The 26,596-nt window shown below is 43.8% G+C and overlaps 2 protein-coding genes across 2 annotated transcripts in view; both read right to left on the bottom strand.

Moving 5' to 3' along the window:
* Window positions 1-56: 56 nt before the first annotated feature.
* Window positions 57-6,032, bottom strand: adat1 (adenosine deaminase tRNA specific 1). Its single transcript, XM_030779059.1, has 9 exons — window positions 5,891-6,032; window positions 5,678-5,746; window positions 5,439-5,493; window positions 4,805-4,935; window positions 3,344-3,881; window positions 1,966-2,111; window positions 1,677-1,776; window positions 1,440-1,526; window positions 57-465 (listed from the first exon to the last, which is right to left on the bottom strand). The coding sequence occupies exons 1-9, from the start codon at window positions 6,030-6,032 to the stop codon at window positions 333-335; spliced, it is 1,401 nt and encodes a 466-aa protein (XP_030634919.1). The 3' UTR covers window positions 57-332.
* A 3,619-nt stretch (window positions 6,033-9,651) lies between these two features.
* wwp2 (WW domain containing E3 ubiquitin protein ligase 2) overlaps window positions 9,652-26,596 on the bottom strand; it is a 28,326-nt gene continuing 11,381 nt past the window's right edge. Inside the window, exons 10-24 of the mRNA XM_030774069.1 lie at window positions 25,028-25,202; window positions 20,432-20,486; window positions 18,321-18,402; window positions 17,242-17,370; window positions 15,834-15,912; window positions 15,649-15,720; window positions 15,429-15,521; window positions 13,518-13,673; window positions 11,965-12,098; window positions 11,568-11,708; window positions 11,302-11,422; window positions 10,817-10,921; window positions 10,612-10,708; window positions 10,435-10,507; window positions 9,652-10,294 (exon numbers count right to left, since the gene is read on the bottom strand). Coding sequence (XP_030629929.1) covers window positions 10,195-10,294; window positions 10,435-10,507; window positions 10,612-10,708; window positions 10,817-10,921; window positions 11,302-11,422; window positions 11,568-11,708; window positions 11,965-12,098; window positions 13,518-13,673; window positions 15,429-15,521; window positions 15,649-15,720; window positions 15,834-15,912; window positions 17,242-17,370; window positions 18,321-18,402; window positions 20,432-20,486; window positions 25,028-25,202 — 1,612 coding nt within the window. The 3' untranslated portion in view covers window positions 9,652-10,194. The remainder of the gene's footprint in view (window positions 10,295-10,434; window positions 10,508-10,611; window positions 10,709-10,816; window positions 10,922-11,301; window positions 11,423-11,567; window positions 11,709-11,964; window positions 12,099-13,517; window positions 13,674-15,428; window positions 15,522-15,648; window positions 15,721-15,833; window positions 15,913-17,241; window positions 17,371-18,320; window positions 18,403-20,431; window positions 20,487-25,027; window positions 25,203-26,596) is intronic.

Consider the following 26,596-nt stretch of genomic DNA (forward strand, 5'->3'; position numbering starts at 1 on the left):
ACTGTTTGTCTCTTATCAAAAAATGGAAATCAAGCAACGGTTGGTGTGTCGTTTTGTTCCGACAGTATAGACAAAGTCTGCAACGCAGGCACAAAGACTGTCTCAGCTTACACAAGCTGTCGGCATCTGAAGTTAGATATTATTTTGACATTGGTTTTGTGTGTCTGCTTTTTACCTAGTTGGCAAACGTCCTTCACTCCCCATTCACATATCATGATATGTCTTGAAAGATAACTCAAGAAAGTCATGCTATCTGAAGCAGCACAGCTGTCTAACACCAGGGTGCTAGAGCTAGCCTTTTTTTGTCGGGGAGTGTAGCGACATTCGGAGGTTCAGTCAAACAGCAGTAGCTCTCTGGGACTGCGCAGCCACAAAGTGAAAACCTGAGAACGCAACTGCAGCCAGGCCTGTTGGTACACTTCAGCTGCCTCCTTGTAGTCCCAGTACGACTTAAGCTGCTTCCCTCTTTGATGTGAAATTCCATGCCAGTGAAGAACAAAACAAGGAACGCAAAACATTAATATCTACACCACAATCTCAATTCTTATTAGGCATAATATAACAAAAACAACTGTAGTATCTGAATGGAAATAAGACACATGAGACAAGGAACCATTGTCTGACTTTTCTTTCATATCACAATATCTGTATTTTAGATTCATGCCTAGTTCCATCTGGTTGGAAATGGTCCCACCCACGCATATTCACTTTAATTTCCTGAATCTGAATGATGACAGCAAAATAAAGAGATCCTGCTGAGACTGTTTGTGTCACATATAAATCGATCGCAGATGCTGTTGTTACGCAATATCGGCCCAGGAGAGCCAGCAACTTCCTCACTTCTCCTTGTCTAAATCTTCCCATTATGAGTTGCCACGGCAGCTCGGCAGTGGATTCCTCATGGGATGTGGAGGGGCAGGGGAGGTAAGGTAGGGTGGAGTGGGGTGGGGTGGGGTGGGGCGGATCAGGTTGTAGAGACGAAAGGTACAAAACAGAAGCCCTCTGTTCCCCTGAGAGAAGGAGGATACTGTGCCCCATCTGAACAATACCGACATATTATGCGTCCATTCATCTCCATGGCGACGGCGCTCACAGTTTACCATATGGGACCATAAAATGACGGGATTTTGAGTATGAACAAGGGAGGGAGGACGAGAGAACAAACAGAACATTTGTTCTTTTCACATTTTAACTGTTGACACTTCTGTTTACCTTTAGTATTTATTGTTAGTCTGCTATTTATTGTTGTGTGCACAGGCCATCTGAAACCGCTATGTGTATGAGGTTATTTAAATGGCCTCATGAGATGACAATCCAAAAGCATTCACCAATAAGTAATCTAGAGTCATGGGACAAGAGTAATGAGGAAACAAATGCAGTGGAAAGAACGGAGAGTGTTTTTGGGCGACTACCATGGAGAAGTTTATGCAACACCTCACCTGAGAGTTCCTGGGATTTGCGAGTTAGGAGTTGCTGCTATTAAATCCAAAAACAGGTGAAATAGCTCCACTTTACTTATGAAAGACCTGAATTGAAAAAAAAAAAAAAGCAACAACAGCCAGTCAAAAAAAAAAATTATACCCAAGGCTCTTCAACTACGTGAGAAGATATAAAGAAACAGGATAATTGTGTTTCACGTCAGTTCAAGATGATTTTGCTCTGTGGAACTTGCCCACCTGGACTGTGGTGTCCCCATAGCCTTCTTGGTCACTCCCTGCTTATAGCCATTTGCAGTGACATCCAGTGGCTGGTTCAAAACAGCACACCAGCATATGGCTAAAAGACACAAAATGGCCTCAGTATGAAACAATGAAGAAAAGCACTGGTGATACAGACAGGTGGGCACGTGGGAGTTACTAGTCATGGAGGTGTTAAGGTAGAGTCTCACTCCTCATTGAAAACTACAGACAAGGCAAAATGAGGGGGAAAAAATGAAGTAGAACAGATCATAAAGAGATGGTGGACCTGCACCACATGGTGAGATTTTTCCCTGGACGCTGTGATGGCAACGCTGAGTCAGGGTGTGGCTGTGCACAAACTCCAAATTGGACTGCAACAGCTTAGGAGGGTGCAGTGAAAAACCATGGGGCAGCCCTGTTACTTTCTCACACCTAAAAAGGGGGAGGGAGGGAGAGAGAGAGACAGAGAGAGAGAGAGAGCGAGAGAGAGAGAGAGAGAGAAAGGGGGAATATGATTTTAGGAAAAAAAGACAAGGTCAGTGTTCAGCACTATTATACCAATAACTCTGACACTTACAGTGGCACCACCACACACTCAGTCATCAGTGCATATGGCAGACAAGCCTCTCTCTGAAGACTTGCAAAGTGTTTAGGCTTTCGCTCCAACCCTACACAAACATACCTCATTCAGCCAATCAACATCCTAGGGAGATCCTGAATAGACGCTGATTTGTACGAGCCCTGATATGTACTTTCAATTTTTAAACAACATTTTGGACAAAGGATGTTATCTTAGCTCAAACATTGAATTGAGATTACGAACAGTGTGCGTGTTGACGTGTAGACACTATAGTTTACTTTCTGCCATAAAACATGGACTGTCATGTTGTCAAGTGCACTGTAGACACAAAGTCATCTTGAAAACAATGACAGTACAAACTTGGCTGTTTGTCATAATACTCTGATGATCATATTTCACTATTTTATCTGGTGTGAATCATCATAGAGGAGGGAAACTCTACAATTAAAAATCAAGTAACATAATGCAACAATTCAACAGGAACAGCCAAATGTCTTAGATTTCATGAGGATCAGGGAAGAGATTGAACAAATAAAGAAGCCTCACATTTATTTTCCGATTTTTATCAAATTATAGTGCCTTCACAAGCACGAATCATTCTTAAGAAGTTTATCTGTCTGTCTATCGATCTAAACTGTGCCAGACCATTACACAACCGCGAGAACCACCAAGCATGCATCTTAACTGTCTTGTTGGTTGACTTAGTGTAGCCCTGAGGTCCTGAGTTCTCATATTCCAGGTGGTAAACCTCCATAGATAACTTGTTTATATAGTAAAATGACCTGAGGGTTCTGTACAACAAAAGAACTGTGTTCTTTATTGGACAACCCATGTTAAAGAGAAGAAGATAAAACAAAATATTCATGATATCTTGAATTTTTTTCCATATATTTTTTACATTTGAAAACCTATAGTTGACACTAAGCTGATATTTTGGAGTGGGAATGATGTCAGTCCTGTATGTCAGATCATGTTTCTGTAAAAAACATATATTTTTCATCTAATGCCTTAAATGAGGTCATAAAGTTTCAGTGTGGTGATTTTTGTGGGAATGGATTGGAAGGTATGAGGGAGAAGGAATCACCTGGTGATAAGTGCCCTCTTCATTGCATCTTGGCTATAGGGGCATTTCCCTGTCACAACAGCATCAAAGTAGATCGCCCCCTCCAGGTAATGAGAGAGAAGTGCACCTTGGAAGCCTAGCACGGTCCACCGTGCCAGCTTATCACTGCAGGACAGGGAGAGAGTAGGTTCACCCCTGCCAGGTTTGACCCGCAGCAGGCCGACACTGTGGTAACCCGCCCCGGGGAGATGAGGGTCAACAGGACCCCCAGGAACACTCTTAGCCCCCGTGCGGTGGACGTCTGGAAGCTGGGACATCTCAGCATTTTCCTCCTGGTCCAAGTTGGCCACAGGTTGGCCGCTCTCTACCTTTCCCTCCTCTGCTGCCTTGTTCTGCCCCCTTAGACGCTTGTTGGTCCCTTCTTCCTGACACTCTGCATGCCGTTTCAGGCCCTCTCTGGCCTGAACATAACCAGTGCCATGGTGACTGTCATTGGTCGCTACTGGGTGGCAGGGCTGTGACAGACTGGAAGTCATGGGTATGATGGAGGCATCACCACCTGCACACACACATGACACAAACTTTGACACCACCGTGACCATAACTGGAAAAAAGTTTCAGCGAACACCTGGACAAAATAAAGTGGTGCTTGAAAATGCAATACAGGATACGTTCTAGTCTGAGTAGCTCAAAGTAGATCACAAACATATTCTAAATTAAAGCTTTTTTTTTTTTTTTACAAAATTTCAATGCTAATGTACCAAAAATGCTGTATAAAATATATTTGGAATTAATCAATTTGTAATTTGTAGAATGATTTGTAATCTGGGTGTATTTAAAGACAAGTAAGTAATTTGAAAAACAAACAAACAAACAAACAAAAAAACCTACTTTAAGCAATCTTTTGAAGTAATGCAGTACAAATGGAAATACACCAAACAAGTGAAAGTAAATCAAACATTTGCTTAGAGTCTGTACAATAAAAATTTTGGGGAGTCACTTCCATGCTTTTTTCATGTCCACTGATTTTTACATTTTAATTTTTAATTTAAAAATCTAATGGCTTTTGTGAAGGGAAAGGAAATTCAACTGTTTTCAAAATGAGTTGCAGGTAGTCAGACATATTTTTTAAAGTAGTTATTGATGGAATGTTATGTTCAAACAATTCTATGAAACGTTGAGTTCCAGAGATCTCTATTCAAATATTTGAATAGAAATACACACAATACATCCATACCCTTACACTGAATGTCTCCCACAACACCCAGTCTTATCAGTGGTAGTAGTAGTAGTAGTAGTAATAGTAGTAATAGTGTAAAACTTGAGGAGGGGTGTAGCAAAGATTACAGTTTGTTTGGTGGATTATGCTTATAATGAGCACATAACAGAGCCTTTGCTACCAGTCAGAACTGATCAATTATAATCATATTATTTACAATCAAGCGCTCGTTTTTTAAAGTGTGACAAAATGCTAGAACTCACACGGGGTATGACTGGTGAAGAAGAGGAAGGAAACACCAGGCTGGACTTTCCATTTGCCTGTGTGTTCACTTCGACAGAAAACCTGACTGCCCTCTCCACGCACTGCCCGTCGCAGCTCTTCTGTCAGGTACCTGAGCAACGGGAACGAGCAATTCACGTATCAGCCAGTACACATGGCAGTTATCTTACATGTCCTGCAACGCCTCTCTAACAGTTCTTACACAAGGCTTTGGGAGGGCCCTGAGATTATTTAGGGAGGGTGTTCGAGGTTGTGTGAGGCCAAGTAAACTTGGTGAACACAACGAGGACTCTAACTCGTGATGTGGTGTGCAACAAGTGATAACACACCAATTCAAATGTGTTAAAGAAAGGTTAACTTTCAAATGGATAAAAGCAGACTTATCTCTCCAGGAGGAGACTTAAGAGCTGCAAATCCACTTGAGCTGGTTCAACATGTGCTAGTAAAACATTGGTTCAAATAATGTGCACATAATTTGCGAATTGGCGTATAAACTGACATACCATATGCAAAACATGCAAGCACACTCACGTAGTCACACACACTCACACACACACAGTCACACACAAGCGCACACACATATACGGTTATACACACACACGCACGCACTCTCACCTGACACAGCCCCGCCGAGCGATAACTTCCGCGTGGCTGTCATTAAGTATATCGCCTATGTATAAAAGGTTTCTCTTATTATGTATTTTAGAAAGAAGTCTAAAATGGCGCTGCATTTGCTGAAGAGTCTGTTTTTCAAAGCAAGGCCACTTTTAAAAATAGATGAGTATTTACAGTATGCAAGCATTTTGTCATGACATTATGTTATGGATGTGTTTGCAAAACTGGGCTATATTTACCCTTTGGACTCATAGTAGAACGTCCAATGCACTTGGTGCCAGTTCCTAAAGATATCACTGATTTCTCAGCTGAGGACATAAATGATAAAAAAAAATATATTATTCTGAAAAGATGGAGCTCTTAACAATTCAAATTACGGAAACTGAATTTATTCTTTGACTTCGAGTCACACCCACATACAAATTTAAGGAGAAAAATTCTCTTCGACACACCTTTTTCTCCACCTGAGAGTTCGGTAACCATGACCACTGCGGCCAAGAGCGTCCACTCTCTGCCCGGGTCTGGCTTCCCCTTTTTCGGCAACGTATTGAAGTGGTCATAACACAACTGAGCTATTTCATCAGGAGTCCACATACTTATACTGTATGGTTTACAGTACGAGGGAACAGTTTCAAAGCATGTTAGAATAGCGACTTTTAAGAGCACTATGAATGTTCAGATAGCATTAGACAACCAACGCAGAACATTTGCACGTGGCCTCTCTAACTCGACGTTTAAAACCGCATGTTCAACGTTTAACTTTCCACCTCTTGTTTTGCTTTCACTAACTGTTTTTCATTTTTACAAAGCATCTGTTTAGGATATCCGTAGTTATAGTCTTGCTCTCAAAACAACTGTACGGAAACAAGCGCTTACGTTATTGCTGATTGAGGAGGAAATCAGGAAATCAGGTTTCAAAGTAAAAGCTCCGTCAAGTGCATCCACGAAAGAATATCCACTAGTGGGCGTTCTGTGTCAAGTCCTTAACAGTTGTACGTATAGACGTCTAAGAGCTTCTGTTTTACGTTATGAGTCCCCATTAGTCATCCGTTAAGAAAAGTGAGCAAAATGTTCAGACTTTGACCAATTTCTGACAGTCTTTTTCTATTTTATATATTAATAGATAGTTAAAATAGGTGATTCTTGTGAAAATGTAGCAAAATGTTCATGTCTCTGACTCAGACATGTACCTTTTGAGAGTTTTTTTTAATTGTATTCCATGTATTGTTAAGGCACATTTGAATAGGTGTTCGTTTGAAATGAAGAAATGTATCTTGTCTCTAATTGTCTTTTTATGGTTAAGCAAATGAAATGAACCTTTGAAGGGGCAAAAGATCAATTTCACCTTTCCAATGCCAAAAATATGATAAGAACAACTTGTATTCAGTAACAAAAGGATCACAGAGAAAGAAAACTAGGAAACACATTTCTCCCTGATTCATCAGGATCAGACTTCTAAGAAACAACAGGCTCCAGACACATTCTAATCATAATTACCTACCCTTTAGTGTAATCCTTTGGAATACAGTATTTTAAAAGCAGAACAACGAAAGAACCTATAATATGGTTTTTAATTTTAATTCTACAAACAATAGAATTATATAAATAATTTTAGAATTAAAATATGACAGAATTCATTTTAAATGAAAACAATCACTATATTTCAGATCATGATAGGGGCCCCGCCTAGAAATGCTCAGCCAATCACAAAAGCACTCTGAGTAACAGATTTCTTTTTAAACATTTCTCTGGACATTGCTTTTCTTTTACTTTGGTTCTGATTGATTGGTATAAAATTGTAGGAAGATGCCAAAAGCTTTGTCATTGTCATTTTATTCTTCTGTTCTTCTCCACTTGTCATCATTCATGTTATTTCTTCTCATGCTATCAGGAGATCTGATTACATTAAACCTGACAGTGTAACAAAACAAATAGACAAAAATAAATAGACCAGCCTAGTACCGGGTCTGGTTCTAATATCACTTCCTGCTGAGCCCCTCCTCACAAGAACAGTGAAGGATAAACATCAGCGTCATGAAGACCATCATCAAGCTGTGTGAGGATGTTTGGGGATTCCAGGTTAAAGTGTATGTTTCATCAGTCCCTAAGAAGACATTTAGACTCGTAACACACTGGTCATTTAATGTGTATGTAAAAATGCAAACAGGAAGGATCATAGTTACTCCAATATCGTATGGTGTAAGAAATAAGGAGATGCAGTTTGAACTCAAAGAAGTTGAATTTTGTTTACAGGAAAAGCAGCAACAGAGGTGACATTTACATACACAGAACAGTCTGAACCCAGATGCTCTCCAAGATACATGTTGCCATGACAATGGTAATCGTTTGGCCCTGCGGCCGTGTCATTCACCTTGATAGTTATACAGGATCCCAGTCTATACATAAGAGAATGAGTTTCACTCTGTAGAGTTGTTCTCTGTCACCTTTTCCAAAGTTTATTAGCTGGTCAAACACAATTGCGTCTAGACAGTATCCGACCTTTATTAACTCTGTGGTTACAGTAACACCTCTGTGGAGACAACACTGCATTGCATGTGCTGAGGGAGGAAGGGAACCATAGGTAAGTAAACGAATGCATCTGAATATTTGTTTTAAGGACATTAGTGTAGGAACTGTATGTAAAGTAAACCCACGTGTTTGATTGCTTAAGGACATTAGGGTGGATACAGAAAATAGTAATCCTCTGGATCAGCTCCAAATGTCTACAGGAATATTCTATGAAATGATATTCTTTAAAAGTGTTTTAGGTATGAAAGTGAATTCAGCACCAAGACTCCCTCCTCCACTGCAAATTCTATCATGTTGAATATAAGAAGAATCTAAGAAGTCATGGACATTTTGGGTCAGTTTGTACATGAAGTTGCCCTTGTAGAACCAAATGTACTGGTCAAATGATATTCGTTGTGATATTCTGATATTCTGAATAACACAAGGTCAGAGTTTTCACTTGATAAGGCAGATAAAGCTGTGTAAAACCAAAATTTGACAGTACTTAGGACAGGCTATGGGGATAGAAGGAAAAGGATAAGAAAAACCGCTCCGGGGGAATCGGACACCTGTTAAAAGCCGTGGAACATTGGGAGTTTCCAGCCGGTCTTCTCATCGTGCCAGGGAAGACCACAGCCCAGAGGTCAAGGGTCCAGGCTCAGTGTGTCAGAGGCCCCTCTGCACAGACTACTGACCCCTGACTGTACAGAGGGGATTGGTCTTAATACTTAAGACCGTGTCAATTGTCATAGCTCTACTACACAGTAATAAGAATTGCTGACAGAGTGTCTACAGGCCTGAAACCAGATACGACAATGTATATATTTTCTTTAATAGGTCAAAAGGTATCTGAGAAAATTAATGTCTGTTATACTGAACAGTTAAAACCGTACATGCTAATGTATTACTATTACCCAAACAAATCAGATCTTCAAACTGGTTATAATCGTTTTGACAGACTAGTTCTTCTGCAGTTCTGTGGTTCATGTGGTAATGCTTTCTGCTTACATGTGATTCTTTCACAGGCTTGCTATAGTACGGCGTCACACCCATTGGTTGTGTAAGGACGCTGTGTGTAATGAGGATGTTTAAAAATTAAAACCCACATTCATGTCTTGTTTGCATAGAATGACATGTAGGCTGTGGGAACAACATTGTAATATTGCTGAAGATCAAAGCTTCCATGAACCTCAAACCGTTACCAGCCATAAATGCTGCATTCAGAAACCTTTGTTGCCCCCTACTGGACATGCAATAGAAAACACAGGAGTAACTTGTGAGTGTCCAAGTTGTAGAGTACTGATATTTCTTTATAATCCAAACTGTGTACCTTAGATGAAATTTCACTTTAATAAATATAATTTTTCCAAGTCAGGACCATCATTAATGAAGGCAGCTGAAAAAAGACAAACACCAAATATCTACATACATGGTTTTAATCATGGAATTCTTTTATACAGCTCCTCATTAGTTCACTCTCCATGATTTACGTTCTTTCTCTTATTATTTCAGCTATGTACAGTATGACACAGGATCACAATTAACAGAAAAAAACAAGAACTAAAAATCACTTCTTACCAAAAGTATCCTCTTTTGAGTCGCTCTCTCAATCTTTCTCAATCTCTCATTCATTCTCTCTCTTTTCATCTCTCACAAAAAACATTCTCACACACACACACACACACACACACACACACACACACACACACACACACACACACTTTACAAACAGCTTTTCTCCCATACACTACAGATACAGATGCATTAAGTGTGCCGTTGCAGCAATTTGCTGTAGAATTTAAAATTGTATTTTTATTTCTTGCGCACATAATGTTTCTGGTGAATTTCTGGAACTTAATATAGGAATTTATGCTGCTCTAGAACAGCAGAAAAGATTTGGAGTTGAGTAGCTACAAAAAAAAAACAAAAAACCCTCTGTGAGGGACAGGACACCCTTCCTCCCCAAGGCACGTGCCTCCACAAACAACTGCCTCTCCCTCTCCGAAACCTTGCACTGGTCCTCTCCACAGCCCTGGCTTCCCACCCTCTCAAACAGTGCTCCCCTCAACAGCAGAAGTTAACAGCAGGAGTATTGAGGTGTTCAGGTTTATCAGACTTTAGGACACCACTGGTGATGCTTTTGGTCACTGTGTTCTCTCTCATTGACTGTCAGCCAACTCTAACATATCCTCCCTGTTCTAACTCCTCTCCTCTCCTGTCTGAATCCCTCACTCCTCTCCTCTCTCTCTCACTCCTGTCCGAATCCCTCCGTCTCCTCGATTGCGAAGAGCAGTTTCTCTCTGAGTTGCTCCAGGTTCCTGTAGGGTGGTAGGTCTAGGCGATTGAAGCTGTGTGAGTGAGTGAGAGAGAGGGGGCGAAGGGACAAAGAAGATGTGAATGAACAAAAGGGTCCAGAAAGCAGAGAAAATAACAGCAGGAACTAACTAGGTGACCAGGTGTTAGAGGCCAGAGAAATATTCAGACTCACCAGGTATGACTTCTTGGCAGCCACGTCTCCTTGCCCACTTTGTCTATGCAGAATTTCTGTGGGCCGTTACTCCCTGGGTGAGAGAGGTGATGTGGACGTGTTATATTGACACTGATGAGTGAATAATATGAGAGGATTAGACAGGAGAACATGAAGGGAGTGAAAAATGAGTCATACCAATGAGTTCGGAAAAGCCTCCCACTGGCAGCCTGCAGGTTCCTGTGACAAATTGAAGCAGGCGAATCCGTTTCTCATTGTCCATATCTTTCACCACCTGGAGATGTCACAATGAACAGTCACTTATTAACACAGGCAGACAGACAGAGACAGACAGACAGACAGACACGCACACACATACAGTGTAATATTTAAGCTCTAGTACCTGCCAAAACCATTGGATTTGCTTGCTGTTCTTGGTGTAATGACGATAAATGGTGTTTTTCTGCCAATCGCTGAGATCAATCTCCTGCATTCCACACAGCATTAACTGGGAGAGAGAGAGAGAGAGAGAGAGAGAGAGAGAAAGAGAGAGAGAGAGAGGAGGGCAATACCGTTACAGTCCAGCAGGAGCACTTGGCTAAAGCCCTGCTCTGTACCGCAGAACCACAGCACACACTCACACTCACACACGTACATCTGAGTCTCAGCCGCGCCATGACAGGGAGTTTACTCTTAGTTGTAAGACTCGTAACAACTGCAGTGAATGGGCGAGCGAATGGGTCAAAAACACTCTAAAATACCATTTTAAGATGTACAAAAAAAACCCGAGACAATCTTTACTGGGACAGAGGGCTGATAATACATTTGTGATTCAAAATTCTTCAGAAGTAAGATGATTTAATCAGCTGCTCTGTAAGCTCCGCCTACCTCAAGCTCTTTCTCATCAAAGTAACGCAGCCACTCCAGGGGAACCACTTCATTAAAGCCATCTAGAAAGGCCTTAGTCTGCTCCTCCACTCCCCGCGTAAAACGCCAATCCGTCAGAAGACTGGGACAGAGAGAGAGAAACAGACTTCAAAACTCACATACAGACAGTCTTGAGAAGGATGTTCAGAGAAAGAATGCAGACACATACACACACGCACACACACACACACAGCTGTTAAAAGGAGGAGGAAAAGGGGCTGGTTTACCTGATGTACTCTTCCTTGTTCTCCTCTGTGACTAACTCATTCTCTCCGTTGTCTTTCAGCTGATGGGTGCTGACCTTGCCCAGGATCTCCATGTCCTGAGCGAAATAGAGCTCCACGCCGCACTCTTCCAGATTGTTCTCTCTGAGGATTCACACATACACACACACACTCATCTACAAATCTCACAGACTTCATACAAAACCCATAATGGAACAAAAACACCAGTCTGACATCACCCAACATTACTGTACGTTTATTAAACTTAGGCATATTATGACTCTTCAAATATCACTGTCAAATGTACTATAATTCCCCATCATCATGGCAAGACTCAGTTCATTTTCACACCACATAAAGAGACACACACACACACACACAGAAGAAGAGTGGCACTTACTTGACCCACATGATGGAGTTATAAAACTCTGGGTCAATGGACTCCAGGTCTTTAAGGGTGGGTTTCTTATTCAGCATGCGTTTGTAAAAGGGTAGAGTGAAGCCAGTGTCGATAAACTTGCCATGGTACAAGGCCTAGAAAGGAACGGAATAACAGTCAGTCAAACAAATACAGCCACCTCCACTCCATTCATTCCTTTCTCTGCCTTCATCTTTTCACTCAACCTCTTAACCCTACTGCCCTGTTCATGCAAAATGTTTTCCTTTTCTATTCCTTTTCTTGCTTTCTTTTTCTTCTCACTGTGAGAACCCCCATGGCATTTACACACACGCAAACACGCGCACGTATACACACACTCACGCGCGCACGCACGCACACACACACACAACACGAGGAGAGCGAGAGAGAAAAGACAGAGCCAGAGGAATGGAGGAGAGGAGGCTGAGAGGCAGACTGTTTAGTGTAAGAGCTCAGCTGTCCAAGAACAACACAGACAATCTCTAAGTGAGTGAGTCACAGTCTGTTCAGTCAGAGCACACTGGACCGCTCCTCTCCTCTCAACACCACAGACAGAGACAGAGAGAGGGAGAGAGAGAAAACAGGAAGATGATGTAAAAAGAACAGACCAAAAACTGGAAGGTGCGGATGAGACTAACTGAGGAGAGAGTGAGGGTATACGTGTGAGAAGTGCATGGGAGAAAAGTGAAAGAGAGAGAGAGAGAGAGAGAGGACAGGAAGGAGAAGAGTGAAAAGAAGAGGTGGAAAGTGGGAACCTGAGGAAGTGAGGCAGTGTGGTTACATGGGCAAAAGGAGCATGGGAGGGAGGGAGAGAATGACAGAGAGAGAGGGGGGGGGGGGAGAAAGAGAGAGACGGAGGCAGAGTAAAGGAGGGAGTGAGGGAGTGAGGGAGAGAATGACAGAGAGAGAGAGAGGGGGGGGGAGAAAGAGAGAGAGGGAGGCAGAGTAAAGGAGGGAGTGAGGGAGGGAGGGAAGGAGTGAGAGAAGACTAGCATCTTTATAAGGGGTGTATGAGAAGTGCGTGTGCAGACTAAATATAGGCCCTGTCTTGGCGGGTGTGGGCTGGGTGCGGCAGTGAGGTCATAGTGAAGCTGAGGAGGGGTGGGGTGGGGTGGGGGGAGGGAAAGGGGCACTGTTGGTTTTGGGGCCAGTATGTTCTGGACACTGTCCCAGAGAGAGTTGAGACTGGCAGGGAGACGGAGTGGGAGCGGGGAGGGCTCCCAGCATAAAGCAGCTATTCACTAGATCAGAAACACGCTCCCCTAGGAGCTCCAGCTTATAACACAGTACATGTGTGTGTAAAAAGCCACACGCGCACACACGCACACACACACACACACACACAATACCTTTAAACTAACGTTCCCCTTTTTTCTTTTTTTGTTACTGATTCATGTTTTCAGGTCATGCCGCTGTGTAACTCAGGATGACCAAACTGACATCACTTTCTAAACGTGCAGCTAGTGTTTCCCTCACTTCTGTTAATGCATATGTTACTGGCAGGCCAAGCACATCAACTGGTTGAGGATTCTCACCATGGCGATGAATCGGCCAATGAAGCGGAAATAGGTAAGGTGGTCAGGGTTGATGGAGGAGGCAGGGTTGATTTGGAGACAGTAGTTGTTCTTGCCAGCGTATTCAAACAGACAGTACATGGGGTTCAGGACTTCATGAGACAGGAGGAAGAACCACTCTCTGTGATGGAAAGAGAGAGAGGGAGAGAGAGGGAGAGAAAGAGAGAGAGAGAGAGACGGGGAGCGAGAACAGGAGCACGGTTACTTTGGCACTATGATTACACAGAAATACACAAATGCCATCTTTGTTGATTGCATATGGTTTCGTATGGAAATTCAAATCTGTGTACTCAAGCTAATGAACATGTGTAGTTCCAGAAAGCATGGTGAAGATAAACCAACAGTTCTGTGGAATACATTTCTGTAAACTGTGGTATATGAAAAAACAATGGGCACAAAAAGTAAACTCCACAGGAAGAGTATGATGCAAGCTGAAGTAAACTAGACAGTCACAACTCTATACCTTAAATGACTTCATCACAAACATGTGTGTTTAAAAAAGACAGTAAACTTTAGAATGTCACGATAATCTCATTTTGACAAATGTGGACATAAAAATATATGTACATATATGTACTGTACATACACACATCAATAGAAAAACAGTAGACAAAGCAAAACAAAAAGACAGTGGACAGTCATGATCGGCTAAGGGTAGCATGACTACATTAACGACACCAACAAATCAAAATAAAACACATAAACCAAAAATAATCAAACACAGTTTAAATAAACATGAGAGAGGTGACAACAAAATCCACTTATGGGAGTAAACAAAAAGCCAGTGAGAACAAATAAAAATACACAAACGCAAATAACTGCTCCATGGAGAAACGTAAAGGGGTGTGATTTCACTAATGAATTAAATGCAAACAATGGTAATGAGGCAGTTTTCACACATGCTCAAATGGCCTGAGAAAGATGAAGCCAGTCTAAGGCATTTGGAGTTTGGGTATTTAAATTTGGGGAAGGGGAGGCGCTGAGCTTTCTAGAATCTTTTTCTAAAACACAAAATTCCTGCGCACAGACATATTGAGATGTGTATTTGTGGGTGATGACTCTTTTGGTTAAATAAGTCTTGAATAAGCTGAGTGTAAGCAGATGATGGTGCCAGGCCATTTGAGTGGACTCGAATGAAAAATGCCCCACTGACAGCTGTAGCAATGAGCTCTACATCACTGATCCACTCACAGATAACTGTCCTCTCACAAACAGCAGACGCGCACCCGCACACTCATAAGCACACAGCACAAACACACACACACACACACCACAAACACACACATACTCATATGCACACAGCACACACACTACACACATACGTACACACGCCACAAACACAAGGTATCAAATGACACAAATGTACAGAATGAAGCCCCGGCCACCACCATGCCCCTGACCCTTAGCTGGCAGGCTGGGGGGAGCAGCGCCACCCGGTGGGGGGAGGGCAGTGCAGACACCTCCAGACATCCCGTCCGTGGTTCTACCCTGTGGTAGAACAGCATGATGTAACCTACCATAGGGTAAAACCACTGACGCGACACCAGAGACAAAGACACACACACACACCACGAGGAGGAGGAGGAGGAGGAGGAGGAGGAGGATGATGAGGATGAAGAAGACGTGAGGAGGGAGGGAGGAAGGGACAAACGACGCCCGGAGTCCAAGCACCAGACGAGATGAGCGTAGCAGACATAAACTAACACCAACCAACGATTATGATTAATGACACCCGCCGACACCCAGCATTACTACGGAGACGCGAGGATGAGAGATGAGGGCAGACGTGGGAGATTCAGGATAAAATGAATGAATCTTTAAGTTACGATGATTGGAGAAAAAGGAGAAGAGGAAAAGAGGAAACTCAGAGACTTGCCTGGCAATGCCACCGTAGTCCAGGCCTTCCTCTCCTCTCATGATGATGTAGAGCCTTCTGCGCAGGTCGTAGGGCTTCATGTTCATGATCTGACCAGACAAAGACGCAGAGGGGTGGGAAGGCAGAGAGAGAGAGAGAGAGACAGAGAGTGTTAGTACACTGTGCAGTAAATGTCGGGTTAATATCGCTGTGTTGTGTGAGATAACCCTCCCTCACCTGTTGGAATGAGTCTTCAAACAGGGTTTGTCTGGACACAGAAATCTTCACATGGCTTGGTAAGGCATTGGACTACGGGGACAGAGAAAGAGAGTGAGAGACAATGACGGTGAGAGAGTGAGACAGTAAGGCAACGTTAGATGTGTAATGTGACCAGAACGAGAGAGGAAAGTGGAAGCATTTACATGGCACAAGAAGCGGAACTGGTGGTACTTCCACCTGAAACTGCGGTCATAAGCCCCTGGTGACCCTCCCTGTCGAGACCTAGAGAGAGACAGAGAGTGAAAGGGGGGTTTCCAGCTGTTCTCCAAAACGTGACAAAAAAAAACTCCAATCAGAGAACAGACAAGAGACATTGAGTGAACGGTATTAATCGGAGAGAAGTCGTCACAGTGCTGTCCCGCACAAACATTTAGAGGACTGCGGGACTGACTCCAGCTATGCAGTGGGGACCAGGGGTGAGCTAGACAGGGCCCTGGCATGGAGCTGCACGGCAGGGACTGTTGTGACCAAAGTGGGCCTTGGCACGTCAGCGTAAGTGCCAAAAAGCTGCACAGTGGGGACTCTCATGATCCGAGAGAGGTTTAGAATGAAACTGCGCTGTGGGGACTCTGATGACCTAAATGGGGCCCAGCACGCAGCTGCACAGTGGGGATACTTGTGATCTAGATGGGCCCCAGCATGCAGCTGCACAGTGGGGACCGAGGCAGCCTCCGGTGGGCTTTGGCAGTGAGCTGTACACACTGGGGACGAGCAGTGTATGGTCTGGTCCAGTGAGGAGGCATTGAGGTCTGAGACTCAGTAGGAAAGTGCAGCTTGGGTTCTGTCTTGCTAGAGAACTGTGCCATTCGACGCAGCTGTGTTAGTACAAGCCTCAACACTTCACTACAGACACATGGAATACGTGCTTCGTCAGTGCAGGAGAAAACCGAGAGAAAGAGGAGAGAGAGAGAGAGAGAAAGAGAAAGAGAGAGAGAGAGAGAGAGAGGGAGAAAGAGAGAGAGAGTTCTGGCGATACACTGCTCAGGGGGCTGAAGCCAGGCATATACTGCATTGGTTCAGGATGTTTACATCACTAAGGCAGATATTTGAAATATGAATGATAGCAGAACTGAGCATAAATAATTACAGTGACCATAAGAATCCTATATAACTGCTTCTGTAGGTGTAGGAAATACCAGTCTCACTATGTAAGTTTGTGTGGTGAATTTGATCGGCTACAGAAAGAAGATCTGCACATCCTCTCTGATACAATATGATCAAGGAGACAGGGAACTAAGTGGGTCCAAACAAACTGTTCATATTGGTTAGTTCCTCTGTGCGTGCTTCCAAAAGGGAAGAAACATTGTTCCAATTTCATTCAATTTCTTATCCAGCCAACCAAATACATGCTTAATCCCCTCAAAAAAAATTAAAAAAAATAACAACAGGAAGAAAAAAACATAAAAAAAACCAACAACAACAACCCAAAAAAACAAAAAAAAGGAAAAACAAAAACAAAATACAGATGGAGAATAAGGTCATGCAGTCTCATGTGAGAGTGGGAAGAGAAGCTTAGTGGGCCTGCACTCTAGAGGACTGTGTCTCATTTACCCTGTCTCAAAGCCTGGCCGCGGGTCTTTAAAGGTGGTCGTACGAGAGTTGTGGTCCACAAAATAGCGCACGCCCTCCGCTGTGTATTTCATCTCCCAGCCTGGAGGCAGGGGTGGCTCCTGGATCATCCTGAAACGGGGAGACGGGCGTTTAAAGAAAAAAAAAAAAAAAAAAAAAAAAAAGCTCTCCCACCGACCAACACATAAAAACTGACCTTTTCTCTATGGGGAGGGTTACGTCTACATCTGATCAGAGGATCAGCTCAGAATCGTGACAAAAAAAATATGAATTGTTGAGTTAACTTAGTGTTCAAATGTGCATATGAAGGAAACACAACACTATGTTAAACATATATGAACAAACAAACAAACAAACAAACAAAAAATACACTTTTAGTTGATGGGTTTGGGCCAAAAGGATAAGCTCTGGGTTTCCCCCCCCCCATTCAAAGGTCCATGCAGACCTTTGTCAAAAAAAAAAAAAAAAACCCACTCGGTGTTAGACTGTGCAGTCAGTCGTAATCATAGTCAGATACGTAAAGCTCTACCATTTTGCCTTAAACTCTGGGAAAGAATCTGAATCATTTTAAAAACCATTCAAAAAAGTGCAATTATGTAATTATGACACGTACATTCTCGTGTTTGACGTATTCGAACAGCCCACTATTGGGTGAGTCTCGACAGCCAATCAGGGAGCTCAGGGGGCTGAACTTTTGTAAGTTCACCAAAAGCTGTTGGCTGATGTTTTGAGGTCTTTGAGGTGCCACCCATGCTATTCTCACTGTATGTATGTGTGTATGGGTGAGTGCACAGATGAATTTCTCACCTCATGTATATGTGTATGGGTGTGTGTATATAGACTAATTTCTAACTGTATGTATGTGTGTAAAGGGTGAATATATAGATGAGTTTCTCCCTGTATGTATGTGCGTATGGGCGTGTGTGTGTGTATGTGGACGAATTTCTTACTTCATGCATGTGCGTATGGGCGTGTATGGATGAATTTCAGCTCAGCGGCATTGCTGGGAGCGGGGTGTTAATATCATGGCAGACCTGAGTTTGACAGACTGGCAGACTCACCCTTGGGTTCTCGGGTCCTCCCACTGTGTGGTCCGTGTGTTGTGGTTGACAAAATAGACCCTCCCATTGTCCTGGCGTTTCTCTGTGAGGAGAGAGGTAAAAGTGTATGACTGAGAGAAGAGGAACCAAAGAACATTATCAGACGCTGGATGAGTAACGCGACAATTCAATTCAATAACTGCCCATACAGTAAATGTCCTTAGGATTATAAAAGGAGAATTCTCTTCCTTAAACGAGACTTGAGTCTTGAGGTTTTGGATCCATATCCCTATTATATTCTAGCAAAAGCTTCAGTATTTCTTTAAAGTCCGCATTTGGGAACACTAACATCAAAACGATGCCGTTTTTCACTTTTCAGTTAAACTCAGGGACGATGACTTCCTTGACAAGAGAGTGAATTTGAAGTAAAACAAACAAAAAAAAAACCAAATGGTGAAAAGAAAGAGAAGAGTGAGAGAGGAGGAGAGGAGTGGTTGGGAGGAAAAGAGAAAGGCAGGCTAAATTGTAGCGGTACTGATAGAAAACTGACGCATTCGTGTGGCATTTCGCTGGCGCCTGTATCAAAATACCTTCAGACAATCCACCTCAGCCTTCCTCACAAAAGAGCCCAAACCCTCTGGGAGAGGAGGGAAGGAGGGACTGAAGACGAGGAAAGATGAAGAGGGAAAGACAGAGCTGGAGAAGGTGGGTGAGATGTCGTGAAAGATAGGTGAGCTGGGGAAGATGGGTGAGAGGTTGTGAAAGATGAAAAACAAAAACAAAAAAAAACAAAAAACGCGCAGGTCAGCAAAATGAACAGAGTGTTTCTGCTGACTAAGCTCATGTTCTAAGATGCAACAACACAATATAAACATCAAATTAAGTGTTTTCATAAATAATATGGCAATCATCTAAAGTTTCGCCCACAAATGGCCTTTGTGACTGTGAAGTGTTCTGACCCATTGATTTTCCGACCATAGTTGGTACCCCCGGCACACCTACTCCGCCCCCCCCCCCCCCCCCCCCCCCACACACACATACACCCCCCCTCAACATCCAGCAACCCTCCCCATCCCTTATCCTCCATCTTTCTTTCTTTCTTTCTTTCTCTTTCTCTCTCTCTGTCCCACATCTTGTTCTCATTAGCACGCGTGTGCGGAGAGCTCTGGAACAGTAGTCCTTACATTGCAGTTCTAACCAGCCCCAATCTCTTTTTCTCTTTCCTTCAGTTTTCACTCTCTCCCTCTCCTTCTTCATCCAATGCTGTCTCTCTCCAGCGCTCCTCTTAACATCCAGCTTCCCCTTTTCTCTCTCCTCTACTTCAGAAAACTTTTTTTTTGTTTCATTTCATCTCCCTCTCCCTCTTTCTCTCACTCACTCTCTTTCAAAGAAAAAAAAAAAAGAAGGGAAAGACCACAGAGGCACTACAGCACTACATGAAACAAGAGACTCCTCTAAAATTAAGTCCCTTACATAATGGAGGTTTTTACTTGAAAACCCACATCTTATTGAAAAGAAATCATGGTCAGAGTACGTATGTGTGTACACATATGAGAGTGTGTGTGTGTGTGTGTGTGTGTGTGTGTGTGAGAGACGTTTTTGCATATGGCTGCGTTTGAAAGGAGGTGAGTGACAAAACTAATAACATATCTGCACCACTGACAAAACAGATATAGAATACTTACATATTACACATTTACTTAAACGGGAACAAGACTGAACACCAAGTCAAAGGGTAACAACAGATTCTGAAAGATGAAGACCCGCTTGAAGTTTGCTGATGTTTTATGATGAAAAAAAGGAGAATGATTGTGACCAAACAGCTGAGAAAACTACACTGTGCCGTTTTAAAGACAGGAGAGTGAGAGAGATAGTCAGGGGAGTAGAGAACACAGCGACAGGGAGCAGGCCAAAGAAAAGTCTGCCGACTGAACCCCTTTGAAAAGACTGATCACGTCAATTAATGTAATCTCTTGTAGTCACTCCCAGAAGTTCCCTGAGCTACGGATAATTACAACCATTACTGCTACCAGCACTGATGAAAGATAGGGCCTCTGATGAGAGTAAATATGTGTGTGTGGGGGTGTGTGTATTTGTGTGTGTGTGTGTACAGGTGTGAGAAGACAACTTACCCCAGCCAGGTGGAAGAGCACCAAGAGGGTCATTTTCCACCGGAGCGCCAGATGACTGTGAAACAGAATGAGAAAGAGAGAGAGAGAGAGGAGAAAGAGTGAGAATATACGTCTCCAGTTAAGACACAGTGTCCTCTCTTTTCTTCTACTCTCCTTTCTTCAGACTTTGTCTCTCTCTTCTGCTTGCAAAACTCTTCCTTCCCTTCTGTCTGCACGGCTCCTTCTCACACCACAGTGAGAATGAAAGAAAAAAAAAAAAAACAGAATACAAAAACCGAGAAAAATACCCTCAAAAACAAACAAAAACAGAAGGAAGCACACGTACACACAGGCAGCTGGAGATTTCAATGAGGCAGAAGTGGCAAAGAGGCTGAGGCTGGTCGAGGCAAACAGCGGTCTCGTGCAGATCGTACGAGTGTGTGTGTGTGTGTGTGCGTGCGGAGATTTTTTTTTTCCTCTCCTCTCAGTGGTTGACGGTGGTGACTCTAGAAAAGCTGGAGAAAACGTAGAGGAGACCTCTCTCCTGCAGCCGCGGGTCCAGGGGACTGACAAAGGCAGAGAGATGCCGCTCGTATGCCTTCCAAAAACTACACGCTTTGGTGGGAGGAGGAGGGAGAGGAAAAAAAAAAAAAGAAAAAAAAAGAACGACTTGACACGCTGTTCCAATGAGCTCACAGGAGTCTGATTCTGTAGCTCCACCTCGCCTCCTACCTCCAAACCCCCCCCTCCCAACCACCAACTACCACTACCTCCACTCTCACTCTCACTCTCACTCTCTCTCTCTCTCTCTCTCCCCTCCTTATTCCAACCATCCCTCTCTCTGTTCCTCCACCTCCTCCTCTTCTAGTGCTGCTGTGAAAGTAGGCAGGGAGGTGCTATGTCTGCGCAAACTAAGGGAACATTCATCCTGGTTCCAGACTCCCCCCTCCACTTCCCCCCGGTCACCCCCTCCTCCCTCCCCCTCATGACAAAAGCACCTTTATTCAGTCCTGCACTGGAACCACTGCACTGTTTACTCAGTCTGTGAACACACACACACGTTAGTCTGTTTGTGTGTGGAAACACACATGTTTTTTCTTGGGATGGAAAAAGTTTATATATTTGTGTATGGCAACTAAGCACCATCGCATGTGTGACCGCATTGACTTCAGATGGCCAAATGGTACAGGAAGAAACATATGACAAAGAACTGAGACTTCCATGTATGCTTAAAAAAAACCAAAAACCTCTGGTTGTGTAATGGTGTGTTTGCATGTACGCCAGTAGATGTTGTTGGTAGAACTCCAATTCCATCAAACCCCCCCCCCCTTTTTTTTTCTTCAGAGCAAATACATTTAAATGGCTTTTTTGAGACCAACCATCAAATTTAGACTTAAAGATCACCATCTGGGCCACAAGTGACTAAACTCCACATCATCACTGTTACAGTGAATGCTGCTCATGTTATAAACATCCTTTGTGTTTTGTCCTTTCTTTCCTCCTCTGTTTCATTCAAATCACTATATCTGCAATTAACGGTAAATGTCCATTGAAACCACGATGGCAAAACTTCTCCGCTCTTGGTTAGTACGCATAACTCGTTCTTCTCTCTCTCTCTCTCTTTTTTTTTTGCATTTACACGGCTTTGAATTGCCAACAGGCAACATCTGATAACCATCACTGCTTATTCTACACAGACATGATACATTTCACTCATTTTCCTCATTTCTGCCTCCTATTCCCCTCGTCTGAGCTGAGTGAAGGACACAGGGGCGGGATGTACACTCAAGATGAGTGTGAGGCGCCGGGTTATTCATCCAGGGTGGACTCACACAACGGCAGTTTCACGACGCACAGACGTATGCTGACCGAAACGACGGCACGGTGGGAAACGGACGGAGGAGAGGCAGGAGGAGGACTGTGAGGGACGAGAGGAAGAGTCGGACTGGGTGATGAAACTCGAGGGAAACTGCGTGTTTTGTGTGGGTGTGCGCGCGTGTGTGTACGAGAGAGAGAGAAAGTGTGTGCGCGTGTGCATGTGTGTGTCTGTGAGAGTGTGTGTGTGTGTCACTCACTCAATAGCCTGTCTACGGGACCCACCCTCTTCAGTTTCTATGACTAAAAAAGGTAGAAAAAATGAAAGAAAAGGGAATGACATCATCTCTCTCTCTCTCTCTCTCTCTCTCTCTGTCTCTGTCTCTCTCTTTCTCTCTCTCTCTCTCTGCCCTGGGCATTTAGCTCTTCACAAGCTCCTTCCAAGGGTGAGGGAAAGAGGGAGAAAACAGGAAAGAGGGAGTGAGAGACAGAGAAAGAAAACAGGAAAGAAGCAGTGAATAAGAAACAAGAAAGACACCCATAAGGGAAGCATGGTGGAGAGACAGCTGAACTGGCTCGACTTCAACTAGCACGTTAAATTCTGATTTATTTTTGACAGTGCTCAAATTCTTATCAGTCTATTAGCATTCTTCCTTCTGATGCTGCCATAGCTCAATTCCACATTCACTGACACTTCAATCTACCTGACTGTAACACTAAAATCTTGCAACGAGAAAAAGAAAAAAAATATATGCCGTGCATAGCCAAGTGGAGCAAATGCAAATGTAAAAGCGGAAACTTAACAAAGACAGACTTGTTAAAGCAGAGAAAGCAGAGCTCAGAGAAACATGGCTACCAGAGAAACACAGATACAAGGCTACTGACAGAGAGACAGAGAGAGAGAGACTGTGTGTGGAAACCTGGCTGCCTGGGAGCACTGAGTTCACACTGGGCAGGTAAATGATGAATGGTGTTGAGGTGTAGCGCGTTTGGAGAGTGTGTTCGGAGGCCCTGGTCACGTTTGGCCACAGAGACCTCATGTGTGCTCAAGTTCTACTGAGAGTGGACAGGGAAAAGGGATATGGAGAGAGAGAGAGAGGGAGAGAGAGAGAGAGAGAGAGAGAAAGTAGAGACAGAGATGGGGGATGGGTGAGTTCTTTCTGGACGGAAAGCCGGAAACAGCAGTTAATGACTCTGGGACTGCTCTCTTAGGACTCCGTAACGATCTGCAATTACCACACAAATGTGCACGCACAAAACTATTCTGTGTGTGTGTTTGCATATGCATTTGTGTGTGTGTGTGTGTGTGTGTGTGTGTGTGTGTGTGTGTGTTTGTTGCTTGCCCTTGTCCAGAGGTATTTAGGGAGGTGGACATTGGCCATAGGCATATATGTGAGACAAAATGCACATCATATTCTTTCAAGTGGGTGTGCTGAGTCAGTGAGAACAAGTACAAATGTGTGTGTGTGTGTACAAGAATACACTGACTCTGGTGTAATTTTGGAGTCAGGTGTCACATTTTTTTGCTTAGACATGTGACAGTGAGATAAATCTAGCCCCCCCCCCCCCCCCCCCCCCCGCCTCCTCCAGTGAGGAGTATTACTATGTTTGCATTCAAACAATTGGGTTTATTACTGACATAATGGCACACGTTAAAAATAAACTCCACAGAACGATGGTAACACATAACTGACACCCACTAACACCACACCATGCACTAAATCCACAGAAAAAACCAAAAGGACAAAAACTGGTTTTACACAGTGGGTCTTGTTCCAATAATCTTACACTGCCTCCTTCCCTTTTGTCCTTTCCACTGAAAACAAAGCTCTACCTCTAATGAACTAGCCACAGACATCAACTCTGTGAAGTATGCTTATCAAGAGGTTTTCATTTGTCAGCTCCATTTAGATATGTAATCAGTAAGGACAGGATGCAGGACATGGGTGTTCATATATAAATACTAGAACGAGGTGAAATCGTTCAGCGACCTCACTGGTACATGCCTGCCCTGGGTCAAGTCACCTCTTGGTTTACTATCACCATACTAATGAGTCACATCTCCATCACTGCAGCCAATGAGCCTGCTCTTATCTTTCCCTCCTCTTTTGGGGGATGACGTGAAATCTCCCAGAGGTCTAACAGGGCTCTGTGTGTGTGTGTGTGTGTATGTGTGTGTGTGTGTGTACATGCGTGTGATTTCCCTGGACTCTGTTCACTTTCACACAAGACATCCAAAAATAGCAGCTGGCTATCAGCTCGGGAGGTGTTCCAAGAGCCAGCCTGAGTTATCAGCGAGACAGAATGTCGTTTCAGTGGCCGGCTCTTTCTCGAGGGTGAAGCAGACGCTGGCTCTACCCTTCTTGAAGAGGTGGAGGCTATTCACGTAAGCTCTGGTGAGACGGGTGGAGCAGGTACAGGGGTGGAGATTTAAATAGGCCAAAATGGGGACACTTATGCTCGTTTTTGGTAATTGCATCACAACGCCCATTTTCTGAAATAGTTTGTTATTCTTGTTCCAGAAGTGTATGAGGGACAACCCTCTCTGTACCCAGCAGAGCAGTGAACTTAATGCGCTCCATGGGTTTGTGCAATAGTGCAGGTTGTAGGCAGTCCCAAGCATAACAAGTGGAAAAATACTTTGGTGAGGGCTTTGTTTGCACTGACAGGGAAAGGGATGATTAACAATAAGGCAGAGAGGACAAAGCACACACAGAAATAGACTCAGAATTACAAACACACCATATTACTCAGGCACGGGAAACAGATACTGGACACACACACACACACGTACGCACGCACCTGGTAGAGGTATCTCTGATTGAACTGGTGCATGGCTCCCTGAAGCTGGCTGCGCTGTGACTGCCACTGCTCGTAGTTTCTCACAGACTCAGGCGTGGGCCTTTGCCAGGTGGTGGTTCTGGTGTTGTGGTCCACGTAATAGAACCTGCCTCGCTGGTCCACCCGCTTCTCCCATCTATGGCAAGATGGAGAGGATGAGAGAGACAGGGAGGGAGAGAGAGAGAGAGAGAGAGAGCGATGAAGAGAGAATGTTGTTACATCCCAAACGTACCAAATCCCCCGTGTACAAACGTGCTTTATTCCGCTTCAAACATGAAAGCCAGACACAAGAGAAGCTAGGAGATTACGTGATCATACACATAGTCAAACACAGTTTCTGCATGACTACATGCGCTGGGTATTCAAACATGAGCCTGATCTGGTGTGTGTGGGGGCCGCGTCTATTCTCATAACTCTGATTTAAGCAGTGCAGAATTTGGAAGAGAAAACAGTTGACTTTGCTGAGCTGAGCTGACACACTTACATAGCCAAAGTCCGACTTCCCTACAAAACCTTTAACCCTTCGGCCACACCGGTAACATCTCTCTCTCCCTCAGCACAGGGTGCCCCCACAACACACAGAGGTTGGGAAAACCTGAGAGCTGTTACACTGCCCCCCCCCCCCCGGAGGAGTCCCGTTTATGCGTGGGCACACGAGCCTTTATCGTCAGCCTGGAGTCGCTGGTTTAGCCACCGCGGCAAGGGCTAACAAAGAACAGACGGGCCTCGGTCGGCCGACCCAGCGACAGCTGGAGAGTTAGCACACTGTGTAGTGCTAATTGAGCTTTGCGTGGGCCTACCGCGGAGCGCGTGCTGCTAAAGAAAGGCTTTTTGTTCTCCTGAAAAAACGACTCCGTGTTTGCTCCAGCGGAAAAACTGAGATAGGGTGGAGAGTGACCTTTACTTTAAAAAAAAAAAAAAAAAAAAAAAAGAAGAAGAAAAAAAGAAACTCCTTGAAACGACAAAGAGCAAGTGGGGAAAAAAGCGAAGAGCAAAATCGATTATTAAAAAAAAAAGGGGGGGGGGCTACACAAATAAAACACCTCGAGGTGATTAATTTGTAGTCGACGTAGCGGAGAAATGCTAACACGCACAGAATTTTATTTGAACTGCAGTAGAGTAAAAAGACATAATATCATTGCGTGATCGAACTAACTTAAACAGGTACGAAAAACATCTGTGGTTTGTCACGACAACGAGGAGGAAGTTTTATCTGTTATCTGAGAACAGTGGCATAGACACAACGGGGCAGCAGAGAGAAAAGAAAACCATCATTATGGCCCCGTCTGTCAGCTCACCCACTGATCACGGCCGCGTGTAAATATCTGTAAACACAGTGGGCTAAAAAAAAAAAAAAAAAAAGTTTTCCAACGACAGACATAATGATTCTTTGAGAATACGTGGGTTGCTTGGTTGAGGTCCAGCAGTGAGGGCAGTTCTAGAATATAATCTAGCGCTCTGGCAAAACTCTTATTCCCTCCCTCTCTCTTTGGCTCTTAGGGAACCGCACAGTCCTGAACCCATAGACGG

The sequence above is a fragment of the Chanos chanos genome, chromosome 1, assembly GCF_902362185.1.
Source record: "Chanos chanos chromosome 1, fChaCha1.1, whole genome shotgun sequence".
Taxonomy (NCBI): domain Eukaryota; kingdom Metazoa; phylum Chordata; class Actinopteri; order Gonorynchiformes; family Chanidae; genus Chanos; species Chanos chanos.